At 50.8% G+C, this 17,909-nt stretch overlaps 5 protein-coding genes across 5 annotated transcripts; 2 read left to right on the plus strand and 3 right to left on the minus strand.

Annotated features, from left to right (window-relative positions):
* Positions 1 to 5,287: 5,287 nt before the first annotated feature.
* K444DRAFT_534839 (uncharacterized protein) lies at positions 5,288 to 5,936 on the minus strand (the record flags this gene model as incomplete). Its single annotated transcript, XM_024875240.1, has 2 exons — positions 5,288 to 5,757; positions 5,819 to 5,936. 2 exons carry the CDS (start codon positions 5,934 to 5,936, stop codon positions 5,288 to 5,290), a joined length of 588 nt encoding a protein of 195 aa, XP_024734001.1.
* Positions 5,937 to 6,080: 144 nt separating this feature from the next.
* K444DRAFT_665535 (WD40 repeat-like protein) lies at positions 6,081 to 8,058 on the plus strand. The gene is made up of 3 exons (XM_024887077.1): positions 6,081 to 6,378; positions 6,424 to 6,525; positions 6,572 to 8,058. The coding sequence occupies exons 1-3, from the start codon at positions 6,125 to 6,127 to the stop codon at positions 7,617 to 7,619; spliced, it is 1,404 nt and encodes a 467-aa protein (XP_024734002.1). The 5' UTR covers positions 6,081 to 6,124; the 3' UTR covers positions 7,620 to 8,058.
* Positions 7,714 to 9,353, minus strand: K444DRAFT_665536 (MFS general substrate transporter; the record flags this gene model as incomplete). Its single annotated transcript, XM_024887078.1, has 2 exons — positions 7,714 to 8,874; positions 8,925 to 9,353. The coding sequence occupies 2 exons, from the start codon at positions 9,351 to 9,353 to the stop codon at positions 7,714 to 7,716; spliced, it is 1,590 nt and encodes a 529-aa protein (XP_024734003.1).
* A 2,920-nt stretch (positions 9,354 to 12,273) lies between these two features.
* K444DRAFT_46780 (uncharacterized protein) lies at positions 12,274 to 14,700 on the minus strand. Its single transcript, XM_024872876.1, has 8 exons — positions 14,447 to 14,700; positions 14,210 to 14,398; positions 14,115 to 14,157; positions 13,882 to 14,066; positions 13,571 to 13,832; positions 12,894 to 13,523; positions 12,538 to 12,808; positions 12,274 to 12,482 (listed from the first exon to the last, which is right to left on the minus strand). The coding sequence occupies exons 1-7, from the start codon at positions 14,571 to 14,573 to the stop codon at positions 12,715 to 12,717; spliced, it is 1,530 nt and encodes a 509-aa protein (XP_024734004.1). The 5' UTR covers positions 14,574 to 14,700; the 3' UTR covers positions 12,274 to 12,482; positions 12,538 to 12,714.
* Positions 14,701 to 16,513: 1,813 nt separating this feature from the next.
* Positions 16,514 to 17,414, plus strand: K444DRAFT_644777 (uncharacterized protein; the record flags this gene model as incomplete). Its single annotated transcript, XM_024885004.1, has 3 exons — positions 16,514 to 16,804; positions 16,863 to 16,950; positions 17,053 to 17,414. The coding sequence occupies 3 exons, from the start codon at positions 16,514 to 16,516 to the stop codon at positions 17,412 to 17,414; spliced, it is 741 nt and encodes a 246-aa protein (XP_024734005.1).
* Positions 17,415 to 17,909: the final 495 nt, after the last annotated feature.

Below are 17,909 nucleotides of genomic sequence, written 5' to 3' on the forward strand. Positions count from 1 at the left end.
GAGCAGCAGAGCGCGGTCAGTACGCTGCAACCCGTGCAATCCAAGATCGAGAGCGCGCTACACGGCGCAGTTGTGACCCGGGGTCGGTCGTTGGTGATAGCGATGAGTGGGCGGGAGGCGGGCAGTCACGGGTTGGTGCTGATAGGCGACGGCGACAGGGTCTGGGGCAAGGCGAGGTAACAGAGAGCAACGGTGAGGCAAGATGATGAGCACAGCACGGGGATGTCTGAGGCGGTCGGTTGGGTATCATCAGGTTGGTCGCGCGCTCTGGAGTCTGTCTGGACTCTGGAGCAGGGCGAGCGTACTGTAGGCTGTGGCTAGAGACTAGCAGCAGCGGTACGGACAACCCCCAAGCTCCAAGGTCAAGAATTCCGCAAGGCCAAGGTGGTGGGCCGTCGAGCACTGGGGGGAGAGGAGTGGAGGGAAGAAGACTGCCGGAGGCTGGAGGCTGGAGGCTGGAGGCTGGAGCCAGTCTCTGAATTGCTGGGTTGCTGGGTCGCTGGGTCGCGGGCGCAGCGAAGTGTGTAGCACTGTACGTACGGAGTACGTACGAAGTAGCCAAGTGCCCGCTGCCAACTGCCCACTCTGCCACCAAGCTGCGAGTCGAGTCTCCTCCAAACTCTGCGATGCTTGCCTCTTGCCAGGCAGGGCAGGAGAGCTTCGGAAACTAGCTGAGCTCCGTGCTCCTCCACTTTGTCCGCCCCTCGTCGGCCCCCCCCCCTTACGGCCTGGCTCTGGCCATCCTTGTGGATGTGGCGTGCAGAGACTCCACCACACACGGCACCCGGCCCTATCGAGTCCGAATCAATTCCACAGATTTGTGCGGCACTGTAGACAGCCAGGCCAACTAGGAGGCCTCGGGGCAGCCTCCATTATCGTAGATTCGTGCGGTATCGCGCTCCTTGCTGGAAGTCGCTTGTTCGCTTGGTCGCTTGCTCTACTTGCTCTGGGCCACATCGCGCTGAATCAAATGGGAGGCAGTGCCAAGGCCAGAAAGAGCGCGGTAAACTGACCAGTTGCCAGTTGCTAGTTGCCAGTTGCACGTCATGGTGCACCCACACAGAGAGCATCACCGATAGTCAGCGGCAACCTGTCACCGTGCTGCCACTGTGCTTTTTCTTCGTTAGTTCGTCAATACGGGCGTCGTGGGCGTCTTCTCAGGATCCCAAAGGGCGTCACATCGACCGCCGGGGACGGCACACCATGATGTTGGACTTCAGCGTGGAAGCGTGGCTTTGGACTTCTGGGCGTCTTCTTTGGGCTTCGAGTCCTCGCTGGACAGATTTGCAGGGCTCCCAGCCCGCACTTGAAGCCCCAAGTCTACCGCTCCCATGCCCTTGGGCCAGCGAGGGCGCACTTTGACCAGGGGGGGCCCAGGTTGTGTGAGTCGTGACGGTTAAAGGCTTATGCTCCGGAGGGAAATGAATCAATCGTGGATCATTCATGGGAAAAGAGGAGCCCGGAAGACACTTGCCCGCCCGCCGTTCTGTGTCGTCGAGAGCGGGACATATTTTGATATCCGTGGGGCTGTGAGCAGCAGCAGCTGCTGCTGCTGCTGCTAACACTGCTTGGTGAGTGCAGTACGCGAGGAGAGTTGCTCGACTAGAAGCTACAGCATTGCTTCCGGATCGCCAGGAGGAAGATAATCATCTCAAGTCAGAGACTACAATCAAAAGCCAGCCTGTGCTGGAGTCCAAGCGGAGCCCTTTACCCCGAGCAACAGCGCCACCCATCGCTTGGCGTTTGTCCTTGGCCACAACCAGAAACTCAACCGTACCAGCTTGCGAAGAGTCCGTGCCCGGAGATAGTTGGAAAGAATATCAAAGAGCGGTATCAGCAGAGATCGCCTCTTACCCTAAAAGCGGTAGTTGGAGTCAGTCGGGACCAGTCGTGGCCAATGAATCCACGGTGCCTGGCTTCTGACCCAGAGGATCATCCCCGTTTAGCTTTGCTCCTGCTTGACTCAGGGGCGCACGTCACCGACGACCGAAGGAGAGAGCCCTTACTCTCAAGAGCTTCGGTCTGTCATTCCAAGACTTTGCGTGGTCAATTGAAGTGAGAGTATTTGTCCTGCTAAGATTCGACGGGGCTAACGAGTAAAGCTAGAAGCGGGATATCTCAGCCTTGCAGATTTGAGCACTCACTACTGCAACAGCCTGCAAGTCGTCAGCTGAACAACAATAATCAGCCAAGGCCAATCCAAACAAGACCTCCCGAGCCGGACCCGAGAAACTTCACATCTGTTCGATGCGGCGGTGAGGCGGTCCGCACAGCGCCCCGCTCCTGAACTTTTGCAGGCGATGGTACCATTATTTGGATGCGGGCTGAGAAGCCTGAGATGAGCTGAATCTCGTCAAGCGAAGAGCTACAAGATAAATCCTGGAAAAGCCTTACCTCTTGACGCTTGAAAGCTGTCTCTCTTCGCGGCAGCCAACAGGGGCATGTTCCAGGTAGAGATGATCGTGATTGGGCACCGTCAGGCTGGCTTCTCCCCAGCTCGCAAAATACTTCAAGAACTCCAACTTGCCACTATCAACCCGGAATTTTTTTCATTTTTTTGAATGAAGTGTGTTTCAAACCCCGAACGTGCTTTCTGTCGAAAACGGCCAACGTACAGATGACCTCCGCCAAGCTCGGACACGACATTTTGAGGAAAGTAAGGCTGCTACCTGCAGGAAATACTCCCATGGGCCATGACGTCCTGCGCGGTGTGCAACCAGCCTTCCTTATTGCACCAGGAAAAACAGTTACAGTAACGGTTCTTCACCGCAATGTAACCTCGGCAGATGTGACCGCTGTTCAGCAAAGCTGTCGATCGCGTCTGTGAGTCTTCGGGCTCTGTGGAGTTGGCAGACGTCCATCGGGCTTCAATTGGCAGCATGGCACATTGGCACTGTACTGTTGCATCGGGCGGTGCGCCCACCGAACCGTCGGCAGCTTTGGCCGAGCAAGCGGGGCAGGGCCGCAGGGGGAATCTCCAACAAAGGCCAAAGGCCGCCAGGGACGGCTTGGAGAAAGCTGGAGCAACATACTGATAGCATGAGCGAACGCATGAGCGAACGTATGAGCGCATGATGATGAGGACGGTCCCCCACCTCCTACAAGTCACGCGTTCAGCCCTCCAAGTTCCAACAACGTCCATGCCAGATTCGATCGAGAATCGAGATTCAAAGGGAGGGGACGTTGCGATGCTGTAGGGCTGTACTGAAGGAAATTAATTCGATGTCAATGCTGCTAACGCTGCTCATGCTGCTAATGCGCACAGAACAGTCAGCACAATGCAGATCTCCGCCGTGAGGCGGTCGTCTGAAAGAGGCAAAAGGCAAGGTTGACCGGAAAAGGCACACCTTCTGGCGAGGTCCGTGCTGGTGGTGAGGCAGGATCGCGATATCCGAGCCTCCAAGGGCGTTGGGACCTCGACCCCAGAAATAATCATAGGCGACTCCGTAGATTCTTGCTGACCACGAAACCCTCTCGGTTTTATGACCAGTCATTTATCACGGCTCGCAAACAACGATGGGGTCGATTTGTCGGTGTCCCAGCACCGGTACGAATCTGCGATCGCACATCCGTCCGGCAACGCATCTCGGCCGGTTGCATGACTACCCATCTGCAATTCTCCGTTTTCCGAAGCCCATCAGCTTCTCAAAGGGTCGCAATTTTAACAACGTCCGCCTGATCAACGGCAGTCGTTGCCGATCATTGGAGGGCGGCTGAAGCCTCCTCTCCCCTATCTCCAACCCTGCCAGACAACGGCGGACTGACTCGATTCATCGATTTTGGGGATTCTTGCAATTTTGCTTTGACCCTTCCCCACGTGGAATTTCGACGAGGACCAGGGGGGGTTGAGTTGCACCTTCAGATTCGAGGCTGGTTATTGGAGGAGATGTCCAACCCCTCTAATTATCCCGCTCGATACCAAAACGCTGGCAGAAGCGGACGTAAAACTATGATCACGCGCAAGCCTACCAACCAATGCAAAAAGATCAGTCGTATCCGAAATGCTAAAATCGGAATCAGAAACGCCATGGAGTGTGGAGGAAGGATTGGAAACCTGGGGCTTTGGTGGGGAGACTGAACTCAATCGGAAAACTCGAGTCAGGATATTTCGCTTGTGTATAAGCAGCCTTTCCGTAAAGGCACCAATTGATCTGACCAGATGCGGTCTACCGTGGAGCATTTCGAGTGCTTCTCGACATTGAAAAGAACATTCTCGATTGCTCTTGAACTTACTTGCACAATTAGGGTGGGGGGATTGTATCAAGACCCGTAATATCGTGATATTTCATCCTTACGTAATGTAAGGAGCTTTCATCGTTACAGCACGTGCGTTTTGAAGGGGGGCTTTCTAGACTTTGGGGGGCTTCTTAAGCCTAGAAGAGACAATTTTAGGGCTTGTATGGGCCTATCGTAAATTACTTCCAGGCTTTCAAGGCCCAAAATCCAGGATCTCACATTGGGGGTGACAAAGAAGAGACCACCTGTTGGGTGCTCCTAGTACTTTTAGGGCTTAGCTCCCGTTTTTTTCTTACCTAAACGGGCTAGTGCATCACATGACATCTCATCCACCTACTCTACTCCTTACATTACTACCATCACGGTAATTCTTTCCTTTTACTGTAAAGTATCATCCCTATGCACAATGAAACGGTTGAGGCCGTGACTCGGTCTTCCAGAACCAAGAATCGAAAACGCCTCAGAAAAAAGAAAGGTTCCCAGCAATTTGGCGGGTGGTCAATCACATCTTCAAAAAAGAATGTGGATTCGCAGCCACTACCGCATGGTGGATGACAAAGACACTGGATTGCCCCAGAACCAAGCGATAGTTGAAACCGTGGCGGGGTATTGCTTTTGGAATGGCATAATTCGAAAAAGCGGTACCAGTCATTGCCAAGCAGAATTGGAAACAGCTAGAGTCATCGTCGTACACTCGCCAATCCCTTGGTGGCTGTGGAGCATCTCCTCCATCGAACTATTCTGCAAAAACGCCCTTGTCATGGAACATTCTTTTGATGGAAACGCAGGACCAACAACAGTACGGTCTTGAAATCTTGATGTGGCAACTTAAACACCCCGTATGCTCAAGATCCTCGGCGAGATCATCAAGCTTGCCATCCCGAGCGAGGGGAGGGGGGAAGACTAGCCATGTGAGTTAGTCACGTTGAGGCGGACTGGATGAACGGAGGCTTTCGGACTCAAGGTTGTCGTGTTTGCATGCCGGAAACTCGACTCCAAGAGCTATTCGGATACATTCGTCCTAAGTAAATGTCATCTTCTCCTCCCTCCTTCATCTGGTATCAACTCGCCTCTTCTTCGAAGGCCGTCCTTTTGACTTCGTCCGCTGTGCTGATGGCGCCCCAGAAACTTGTTCTGTTACTTCCTCGCCTTCTGTGAACACCAAATCGCCGGTTTGCCCAAGGATATCTCGTGATGCTTCTTCCATCAGAAATCCAAATGCAATCAATGCCGTTTCATCTAAGCTCTTCCAGTCTCCGGCTCCAACATCGGCGGTAGCACGTGAGTAGAAATCCGAAGTGTAGCTATGAAGTGCTTTCAGAAGATCGGATTCTGGTAGGCCAATCGGTGACCGTCTCTCGTCGGAAAAGTAGATGTCAGATTCGGCGTATCTGGTAGGAGCATTCCTGCTTCGAAACAGTACTGATTCTGGAGGTAGAGCAGCTGTAGAAGAGGATGCTGTATCTCGATTCGCAGTGACTACCAGGTGCTTTGGAATAAATCCTCCAGCAGAGATTCTGCCTATATAATGTTAGCCAGTGAAGTAGGGGTTGATAGGTTGATAAGAATAAACAAAGGTTACCAGCGACTGCATCGTACACGGTTGGATGCCTATAATTCAACGATTTTTCCTTGACTGAATTTTCGGGAGAAGATTCGGGATGTATGAAAGCCCCTTCCAAGAAAGACCTGGAGGTCATATCGACATTCCGCGGCGGGAGGAAAAGTTGGAGGTTCGTTGACGTACCATTGCAAGAGCGAAAAAAAGAAAGGGCAAATCACGTGGGGGTAATATCAGCCTTACGTTCCGATGGCAGTCACCCTTCCTAGCCTCAACATCATCACAACTTTCCAAATCTATCGATAATTGCCGCGGAGCTATAAATGCATGAATAAGTTGTTGTTTGACCGATCAAGTGGCAATCTTGGCCCTCCAGCCTTCGCACGAATTCAGACCTCAGCGCTCGTTCTTGCGATTCAGCCTGCCCCAAGGCTGCGGTTTAATGGCGGCGAGAAAGAGGCTGCCATAGAAGACGATACCAGTGAAGGCGTAGGATCTCAAGCAGAACCATCCACTGAGACTAAGATATGGGCTCATCAAGCGGGAGTCAATGCTCTCGCTTTGGACATCGAGAGCAGAATGCAAGCAGGCTGACCGCCATCCCTTTCCAACGCTGACGCTAGCAGTTTGATATCAGGGGGAGCAGACTCCTCCATCAAGCTCTGGGATCTTGAAGAGCTTACCGCAGGGTCGAAGCATATTTTCAGACCAACTGGGATAGTTCCAAGGTAAGCTGACTGTCCGAGCCATGCAAGGATGGTCGTAATGATATAGGACTGCGTCTGCACACAAATTTGGCATCACACACCTCAGTTTCTATCCCTTCGACTCAGCAGCCTTCCTGTCCTCATCTTACGATCATCACCTGAAGCTGTACGCCACCGAGACCCTTTCAGTGAACGCGAACTTCGATTTGAACTCGATCATCTATACCCACGCTCTTTCGCCCATTGCAAGTCACGTCTTAGTTGCATGTGCCACACAGCATCCTGCCGTCCGACTCGTCGATCTTCGAACTGGTTCGAGCACACATTCGCTAGTTGGTCATCATGGGGCCTTATTATCTTTGGCATGGAGTCCGACTTTGGAACATATTCTAGCAAGTGGAGGTATTGATGGGACCGTGCGGCTCTGGGATATCAGGAAAAGTTCTGGTGCTTTGGGGGTCCTGAATATGGAAGACTCAACAGGAATCACTGGTATGGATGGGGTGGGGAGAAGTGCTCGTGCTCGAGATGTTGGAAAAGCACACACCGCTGCTGTGAACGGAATTACCTGGACTGACGATGGGGCATATTTGATAACAGCGGGCCACGACGAACGAATCCGCGTATGGGACGCCGCAACAGGAGCCAATACTCTTGCGAGCTTCGGTCCGATAATTAAGAATGGTCACCTCTCAAACCTACCACTCGTCGTCTCCCCAAGCCTAGCTTCCTCCCCTGGAAAAGAGATTTTATTCTACCCCAACGAGAAGGAACTTCTTATGTTTGAATTACATGAAGGGAAGCTTCTCAAACGCCTCAAGGTTCCAGGACCCACTATAGCCGCCGTGAAATCCAGAACAGGAGAAAGAAACATCAAGAATCGAATAACAGGACTCGTGTGGAGAGGACAAGCTGAAGGAATATACTCTGCCCACACTGATGGTCAGATCAGAGCCTGGCTACCAAGGACTGCCGAAGACGAACTCCTTGATAAAGAAGAGGAAGACAGCCTGAAGCGTCAGGATGATGATCAGGACGAAGGTGTGAAGCGTAAGCGGCAAGTTCTCGACGATGTGTTCCGGGACTTGACCAGGCAGAAGATAACGTTTGGCTGAACTCCACTGGGTATTAAGTCTGGATCCTAAGTATATGCAACTATACTATTTCACCAACTCCCAAAATGCAAAAATCATTTTAAGTGTCTCGATATCACACCATTTCCTTCTCCTTTCCATTGTCCATGACCACCTTCAACTCATGTTCCGCCTCCGCCATCTTTCCTCTATTCGCCCTCCGCTTTTGGTCAATCTTCTCCCTCCATCCCCTCCCCCAAAGCACAGCAGCCCACGTTGCCAAGCTACTGACCACGAGAAACAACGCTGAAATTGTAGAGAACCACCCAACACCAATCTTCTCCACAGCCGGCAACACAGTCGCACTTCCCAACGCTGCGAACAAGTATCGGATCATGTAGTTCCCGGCAATCACCTCGGCCCCATTCTGCTGCATCACATCCAGACAATACGTATTCAAACTTGGAAAGCAAAACAACTGAGCCACTCCCTGCACAAACATCATAATGACAGGCAGAGCAATACCACCAAAGCGTTTCTCGACAGACCAGCCATACAACAACATGCAGATCGGCATCACGATTCCCATAAAAGGGAGCGCGGAACGTAGACGGTCTTCTGAAACACGGACGCCTCTCTTCTTTGTCCACTTGATGGTGATGTAGTCGGCGTACTTGCCGCCTCCGAAGGTCCCAAGAATGTATCCGCATCCAGGAGCGAGGTAGAAGAGCCCTGATTGAATCGGCGTTGTCAGGTTGAATCTTGGGTTGAGGATGTACCGGATAGGCGTGAGAAGGGAGTACATATTCCAGACCAAGGAAGAGGAAGCCAGGGCCACCATAATGAGGTTGGGGTATTTATAGAGCCTGATAACTCTCCACGGATTCAGCATGCCCCAGAGAACTCTTGCCTTGGCTCTCAGGGGGAGACCGACCAGATCATCAATCTTCATATGATGAGCCGTCTCTGGAAGAAGGAAATAGGCGCCGATTGTTGCTACACCTGCGAGTGTGGTCTGAAGGTAGAAGATCACGCGCCAGGACTTGAAAGTGACGATTATTCCGCCGATGAACGGCCCAAAAGCTGGGCCGATGAGAGTCCCTGATAAGAACCAACCCATTGCTGTGGCTCTTTCCGAGGGACGGTAGATGTCGCCGATACAAGAGGCTCCAATCGTGAGGAAAGCGGTCCCTTCAAATGCAGTGAGGATTCGGAAGATGAAGTAGGATACGAGGTTTGGGGAGAGGGCTGTGCCGAGTGAGCAACCCATAAATAGTATTGCCGTAATCAAACAGGTCTGAGATGTTCTGTAAGATGGAGTCTTCTTGGATTTTAAAGAAGGCTTACAATTCGTCTTCCGTATACCTGGCTCAAAGGTCCGTACACACAAGGAGAGACTCCCATGAAGAGCATATACAAAGCATTGCTCAAATTTATAATCGTGCCGGTACTGCTATAGGTCGCTGCGACCTCGGGGACAGCCGCCAAAATAGTAGTGGATGAGATTGGAGCGAGAAAACTGCAGAAGGACAGAAGTGTCACGATGACTACTTTTCTGGACGGTGGAAGGCGATCATAAACCTCATCCGGGACGGGGATGTACGAGCTGTAATGCTCAATTGGAACATCGTGTGTTGACACACGAGAACGAATGTTTGTTAGATTCGTGGGTTCTCGTTCGGTGTTGACTGAATGAATCGTTTCCGCATCTTGACGATCTATTTCAGTTTTCTTCTCAGATTCAACGACTGGTTCTTCATGGTGACTCTGAGACATAATGAATATGATTAATCAATTTGGATGGTTGAAATACAGAATCATAGTACGAGAATAGAGAGTAGTGGCAATTGACGTCTTCCTCTTGGATCATGAAAGGCAACAACTGGCAAACTCTCAGCTGTTCAATCGATGGCACAGGAAACAATTGAAAGCAGGGAAATAGAATGAAGATACACAGAGGTCAACCATGAGTCAAATACCTCAATTGGAGACAGGCATTCCGACAATCGGGCACCTGCCTCCAACTTAACCAGTCAAGTTGGCTCTGGTTGGCTGTCAACCTGTTAAGGGAGCATTCGAGCCCCCATTTTTGGAAGATTCAGACGAATGGGGAAAGGTCTAATCTCTTCGGAGCACCGCCCTGCAGTACTTTGAAATGTCTTCAGCTTTAACGTGAGTTTTCTGCCTGTGATTTGCTGAGATCCAGCCTTTGCCCCAATTTTGCATCATTTGCCGTCATAGCCGTTGCCGCCCCGGAAACAAGACCGAAATTCTCGTGAAAATTCTAGACACGGGCAAACATCGGAAAAGAGTACAGCATCACATGACAGTGTGGTGATAGCGGGGGACCTTGAACATAGCTGTGGCTTGAAAGGTATGAGGTGAGATGCAAGATGTAGCGAGACGAGAATCAAACCGTTGTTGAACGCGGTACGGCACCGAAGGGGAGCCCCAGTTTGAGGTTGCAAACCTTCAAGAGCACGGACAGCCCTCTTGCATGATGGCATATGCGGAATCTTTTTCGCACGAATCGTACAGGTTCATCTCGTCTTCACATGGCAATCCAGTCAGTCAAGATGTATCCACAGCTTCCACAGTCAATGCTTGGAAGATCCTCATTCCTGCTCAATATGAATTCAACATCATTTAAGGTGAGCTTGCCAGATACCCAGTAAAGCCTCAGTTCAAAGATGATATCGAGGTCGGACGAGAATCAAGATTAGAGCTGGGAAAGCTGTATAAGGAAAAAGCTCCGAGCCCGGTAATACCCTAGTTCATGGATGAGACGAACATCAAGAGTGACCTGAGCTACCACTCAGGTCAGATCATGGGCTGCATTCCGAAGCTTCAAATGCACCATTGAAAGCAGGACAACGACCAAGACCTCAGCTGTAGAAGTCGCGAAAATGACGTCGATCCAATTGAACAGCAACCTGCAGTGCTCCCTTCCTTAGAGCTGAACCTTCTCCCTTTCCTCTAACTGGAAACCACAACCCTCACCCGCTTCGACTCCAGCCTCGGTGCCGGAATCAAGAAGTCATGAGCTGTTCTCACATCCTCTACACTCGTCTTCCACAGCCTCATCGTCCTCCCCTTCTCCTTCCCCTCTCCCTCCACTCCATATCTCGCAAACAGACCCGCAACCGTAAGGTACAGCTACGCCCAGGCAAGATCCAACCCCACGCACCGTCTCGGGCCCTTAGTAAACGCCACCAGAAAGCGATCCAGTTGTGGGTTGTCCAGCCAGCGTGTCGGGTCAAAGGTTTCTGGATCCGAGAAGATAAAGGGGCTGAGAGAGAGGAGAGGATTGCTCATGCCTAAGCTAAGACGAAGCGCTTCTTTGATCACTGCAGTCTAAAACACATTAGTAAGACGTCTTACTCGATGACGGGATAACAAACCAAATAAGGCAGGGCCTCCAGTTCCGAAACAGACATCATCGATCGTCCCAGCTGGCATAACCACCCTGACCTCCTCCCTTACCCTCTTCAACATCTCCGAATTGCCCAAAAGGTAAAAGTACAATTTGCCAAGCCCAGGAAGTCGCCTCCCTACCCGCAATGTGAAAACCGACCATCCTGCCATATCCTCTCAATAGACTTCTCTTCCGGGGGCGATCCCTGAATATCGTCCTCGCGTCCTTCCCGTCCAGCTCCTTGTTATCAACCATCGCCTGTACCTGTTTTCTCAATTTCTGTTTCTCTATTAGCACCTTCGCGCATGAGGCAAGAGAAACACACCTTCTCAAAAAGCATAATACACTCCATCCCCATCGCTTTCTGCCAAAAGTCCGGCAGACCCATCACGAACCTGTAAAAAGCGGGAAGTGGTTCGTCATCGCATCCATATGAGTCAATCCCTAGAACAGATCCCAGAAAGGCTTGCTGAATTTCTTGACATCAAGGTAGCAATGAGATTCTCCGAAGGCATATATAGTCAACATATCACTAGTTAGAGCCTTGAATCCGTTCAAGACATTGACCGGCTCGCCACTCTCCCCAAATTCTTGCAGTCTGCCCAGGAACTTGTTGACATTATCCTTCAGCACGTAATTAAGTCTCGTGATATTTGCTTTCGAGAAGATCTGAGCGACAGCCCATCGACGCAGACGGTGAACATTGTGCTCCACCGTTGCAGCCATCGCTGGCGGCGTGTTGAAATGCGGCATGGCCCAAGCGTACTTGTCTCGCTTCTCGCCCACTTTGCCGCAGTACACATCTTAGAAATCCGGGTTGTTGACGTGCAGAGCATTGGGGCGGATACGGATATTTGGACTATATTGTTTGTCCAGCTCTTGGATTCTCCAGACATAGGTTCCGTTCTTCACGACATCGTGTTAGCACTCACACCTGAATTGTCAGCTTTGTGAGTTGATATATGGAAGAGAAACTGGCCATAGGGTTGCTGCTGCAAGCTTTGGTCCAGGGAACTTGACAAGCGGGCGGTAAATCACCAGTGCGAAGATATAAATGCCACATGCAAGAATTGAATACGTGATCAACTGTGGGTAACTTATGGCAGGTGCCGTCGTGACGTCTTGCTTCATTGACGGCTTGCAGCAAGAAATTTGAGATTGAAGCAAGAAAGGAGACCGGAGACTCAAGGAGCCTTCTCTCTGATATTATAACTAAATCATGAGTAATCCGTTCCCACCGGGGCTGAGATGACTAGCTTTACGCGGAGTAAGCACCAGGGGCACTACAACGTCGTCGTAAACAGCCACCAGTTAGAGTCAAGTGCTCGGTCAGCCTAAGCGCTTTCAGACTCTTCACGCCCGACCCCGGATCTGCCTAGGGCGAACAAAAGAAGCCTGCCGCCAACTGAAAATGGCTTACATCCACGGACTTTACCATTCTCAGATTGGGTGCCTGGAAAAGCTTCCTCGTCTGGGTAAATATGAGGCTACTGACAATAGCGCTCATCAGCGTTTGATTCCATTGGATGGTTGGATTAAACTTACTCTATGAATTCACTGCATCGACTGCTGACTGTTGCCAGTCTGAAAGCACCCCTTTCGAGATAACTCGGGCTGGCCCGACCGCTTTCGGCTTCCGGTACTGCACAATCCAGCTGCAATGTCCAAAATCCATGGAGATAAATCTTACGCAAGGCTTCATATCATCGTCCCTTCAGACTCTCAATCTCCCGGTACACTCGGCCATTGCGTATTCCGGTTTGGATCTCGGGGCACGAGTTCGATGGTGTCGCTCTCAGCTTCCGATCTAGTTGGACTTCTCAGCTGTCAGCTATGTTTATTCGCTAGCGCTTTCCAGGAAGTCTGTCTCTGTGTGCTTTGGTAGTCGTTCCAACACGAACCTCCTGGGTTCTGCAACGTGCCGCGCCTGTCCATGCTGATTTCCTCCATTCCCCTCATATTGTATGACTTCGTCCTCTTGATTGACTGAGAAACTAACTTCAATGACCCCGGGTGATGGCTGCTTAGGAGCAAATTTTTCCGCTGGCATCGGTTTGTGAAACTGAACTGAGCGACCCACGATTTCCGCTCTGACATGAGTCGATGGCCCAGAGTTCGTTGGGGAGTCTGATTCATCGAAGTCTTGAGGTCCAGCCTCTTTCACGAACATTCGTACTCTGTTTTCGGCGTCTTTTCGTCTTATCTCCTCTGATTCGCGATGTGGAAGACTGTCGAGTCTTTGGAATTCCAGACCTTGACTTCGGCTCTCCTCCTCGCTTCTCCGCACCTTCCTCATAACGAGTTTTCTTTTCACTCCGCAGCCTCCAGACACGAGATCCCAATATTGGCGCCATGACTTCGTTGTACCGAAAACCAAGAAAGCTACGAGTGAAGCAGTGACGCCAGGAATAAATAAAACGATGTCTGCGATGGTACTTGAGACTGAGAAGTTAGGGGCTCCTGAAGCAGCTATCGAAGCGTTATTGTTCGCTTGAAATAGAGTAAATACTATGATGGCAACCTCAAAAACACTTCCAACCGTTAGTTAAATTGGCTCTTAGGTGAGGAAACGACGTACGCGAGAATTGTAAACCCGATTGAGAATCTAATCAGTAACGCCCGATCATAAATCGACCTTTTTGTACTGGAAGTAACTCCTGACTCTACCGTAGTTTGCTGGCTAAAGTCTGTCGTGGCCCTCGATCGATCATTACTTGTCTCTGAGGATGAGCCCCACCAACGCCCTCTTCTTGAATACCCAGCAACTAAGCGACGAGTCTTCACATATTTGTAAAGAATCAATATGAGAAGGACGCCTCCCATAGAGAGACTTGTAAACACTGTTTTGTGTCAGTAAAGCAGCTTCAACACTCCCGGTAAAGCACTTACTCGCGACATATGCAACGATAATGAACGCTGCAGTGTTGTCGGTCACGGCTTGGATATTCAACAGGCCAACGATAAGCCCAGGGAAGATTATCGAGAACACCTTGGATATCAACGGCCCACGGTCATGCCAATTGCCAAGCCAATTTGAGCGAATATCCCAGGACCCAATAAATAATTGAATAGCCCTATGCAAAATGAGTGCAGCTCTGAAGGATCGGATCCAATGGGCTTACCAGAATAGGATGTTAAGAGCCATGACGTTGTAGCAGTAGAACTCTACAATCGGGTTTAGTGTTTATACTGGGATATGCACTTTGAGGGAGCTTACGAATGAAGAAGAGGACTACATCTACAGGCTGAGCAGCGCCGCCGAGAGCCAGACCTGGATGATCCAAACTTTCAACAGCTTTATGAAATTGTGCTTCTTTGATGATAACCCAAGATGTTGCGTAATGAAGCTGTTGAGTTATTGAGCCAAGTGTACTCAGTGCTGTAAATGCCGAGAATACTGTAACATCTGTTGCAAAGTTAAAAACCTTCATAGATCAACGGTACCATTACTTACACGTCCATCTTTCGCCAAAACTAATGAGGAGAAGGACCAGGAGAAAACATAGAGTGAAGCATATCACGGAGTACAACAAAACGATCACAGAGACTGGCACAGCCTCGTGTGGGATTCCACCACTCATCGGCGCGGTCAAGGAGACCAGCTCAGGCTCGGATCAAAGTGTCGTTCGCTTTATCTTAACACCAGCGCGAATGGCCTCGGCAACTCATTTTCAGACAGACAGCCAAGCTTTTTGAAGAAAAGTCGGGGAAGAAGAACAACCAAAAAGGAATTTGTTCCCCAGAGGAGATGGCCAAGAGAACGTCCCAGCTTTTGAGCTAGATCGACAAACAGATCGGACTCTGGGTGCAACCATGTCGAATGCTTGATCCTTACCTTCAATCCCAGTTGATGCTCTTTTCAGAACTGCGAGTTTGACACCAAAGACAGTAAGCAGCCCCTCAGCCCCACGCGAGCGGGAGCGTCGTCATGCATGTCGGGCCCATTTTGCCCTCGGTTCCACGTGCTGATCCTTGTCATCCCCTGCAAACGTCGTTTAGCCCTACTTCGAGCCATCCTGTACCAGTAAACCCACGCTTCTCCCATGGCGGTTTCGAGAAATCATGCAACAGGGTTGATTTGAGGGCTTGGGCAATTGGTTGTGATGGGTGGGAGGCAAGATTGAAGTGGCCCAGAAATAGTGGGGAGAATCTGTGCTCTCCCTCCCCCCTACCTCACCTTGGTGTAATACTTGTGCTGCAGTTACAAAACATTTTTGGGAAGATTCTGTGCTAATAGGGAAACCAGCCAGTAGAGCTCTTGGGTTCTGCTGAAATAGTACCTCTTAAGGTAAAGCAGATCCTTTGTTTCTTGGAACTATTATGCCTGCTACGAAATAAAATGTAGCGTGACAAGGCTAGCACGGCCGTCCCGACGTCTACCGTACCCTCCGTACCCTGGCCGCGCCACGTTTTATTGAGGGGGGGAGCAAAGTCATCTGGGTATATCCCCTGACCCTGTGTAACTGTGTTCTGATCTGGAAAGCCTAGCGTTTCATGCAGGGGCCTGTCCGTGCGCATCTCATCGGATCTTTCCAGGGCATGACTCGAACGCGCACTTGCACACGCGGAATAAATGTTCCCATTCTTTGGGGCCGTCAACTCTTGGGAAATGGAAAGCGAAGCCAGAGCAACTCACGTCAGAGAAATTCGAGTCCGACTTTTTGCATCTGCAGAGCCTCGAAGAAATAACTTGGCATTGAACCCTGGGAAAAGCAATAGCTGAAAATATCCACTTGAGTCCCAACGATTGATACGAGTCAGTTGCAAGGTTGGAATTACTTGCAAATGCCTTTGGGACGAATTGAATGCTTCTGGAAGGATGTGGACGGGATCTAGGGGGCAGCAAGAGAAACTAATTCGACGTCGACAAAACCGGTACTGTATGATTGGTGTCTTAGAAGGGGACCAAAGTTTAATCCCGAAGCCATAGCCACTTCCCACGAGCCGCGAGCCGCCTTCAGGGCAAGTAAGTATTGAAACCCCTTGAACGATTGTGTTTGCCGCGTCCACATTTCCAGCTGAAAGCTCAACATGCATGCGCTTGCAGGGCTCGGGAAACAACGTCATCAGATACTTGTGAAACTTCACAACTCCTTGGACGAAGGATTCTTAAAATTTATGCAAAGAATGGGTATGCGTGACCTAATGTTGATGCTGATGGTGATTTCGAGCTGCACTTCCTCACCGTTGGAATCTGCTGCAACATAGCTGATGGAAAGGACGAACATGAATCAACGATGGCAGATGCAGGGGGTTTCGGATCATCGGGAGTGTCGACCAGGATCCAAATCATCCGAGCCCATGAATCAGGGGCGAGACTCACATGTTTTGCTCAAGTGGAGCGGAAGAGATGGTGAAGAATGAATTCAAGGGGGTGAAGTCCGACGCGCCAGCAAAGGCGCGCTAGCCTCTTTTGGCTTGAACTTATCGGGTGGACACTAGTCTCCCCGGCCAAAATCTGTCAGCCTCACGACAAGGCGGACAATCCAACTTGAACATCCTCTCGAGTCTCAACGATGCAATGCAAACCCAAATCTGGGATTCTACCATCCCTCTCCACATCACCCATCCATCGTCTCCCATCCCATACCTAATCCAAGTCCCCCGGCTGTCCTACCTCCCGCTGCTCCTTCCTCGATTGACCCTGTTCTTTGGCCCCGCATCCAGCTTTTCCTACGAAGGGATCGTACTGAAGAACTTGCCCGTAGGACTCCTCCGCGACCTCTACCAGCCCTCCCTACCATGGCGCCTAGTTCTCGGCTCCGGCCCGCTGTTCGACATCCACGATACCTTCATCAACAGCGTTAAAGAAGTATGTCCCTCCCTACCAGCCTCGTCCGGAAGCCAGCTCCTAACATCCTCTACCCCAGGCAGACTTCATCCGAAATGGCACAGCCAAGGGCATAATGTCCATGTCTAAAGAAAACTCAACCCAGCTCTGGAACTCTGTGCAAGACAGCAAGCTCCCCCCCCCCCCCCCCCCCCCCCCCCCCCCCCCCCCCCCCCCCCCCCCCCCCCCCCCCTCCTAGCCATCCCTTACGTGCTGATCTTCCATCCTAGATGACTTCACCGTCTACAACAAAATCAACAGCATCCTCCTCAATCCCGCCACACCACTAAAGCACATCCCCTTGCGAGTCTACGTGCCCTCTTCACCCACTGAATCCTCCACACTTGGATCCTTCAAAGTTGTGCAAACACTAGTACCTCCCTTTACCCAAAACCGCGAAGCTCAGACCGTAGGATCGGCACTGAACACTATCTTGCCATCGCTCTTCCCGAGCCGACGGGATGCTATACTCGCAGAACCGATATTGCATGGTGCGCCCATCCCGTTTCGAGCGCCGCTAGAGGAGGTGATGAGGGAGGCTGCTTATGCGGATGGTTGGATACATTTGAGTGTTTTGATGATCGACGCATGAATGACTGACTGGCAGACAAACTTGAAATATTGTGAAGCCTTGGAAATTGCTGGCGGCTAGGCTTCGACGAGATCTGGCGTTTGGGGAAAGTGTGACGTTTGATCTGCTTTCTGAGGGTAGTAAGCATGGTGACAGCCTGGGCCGTATGTCTTATGAATAGATGGCAGTCATTTGGAGTTACGAGGCCATGGATCACGACTCACTAAATTTATAAAATAATACGACAAGACAGGCAGATGTCAAAGTCTTACACATCCGGGTGAGTGCTGTTATGATCATATGGGTCTCAATGAAGTTAGGGGAATATCAAAGTGGACTTGGGATTCTCAGGGTTGGAGTTAATAGAACCTTGAGGTAGATTCAAAATTGGGATGAGGCTTGATATCCTAGTCGACTTCCGATGTCCAGCAGATAGAATTAGAACGGCCAGAGCTCCGGGGTAAAATACAGCTGACATTTACTTCGCCCTTCAGGCTTTCTGCCCCCATATATATC

This window comes from Hyaloscypha bicolor (assembly GCF_002865645.1).
Source record: "Hyaloscypha bicolor E unplaced genomic scaffold K444scaffold_117, whole genome shotgun sequence".
In the NCBI taxonomy this organism is placed as follows: domain Eukaryota; kingdom Fungi; phylum Ascomycota; class Leotiomycetes; order Helotiales; family Hyaloscyphaceae; genus Hyaloscypha; species Hyaloscypha bicolor.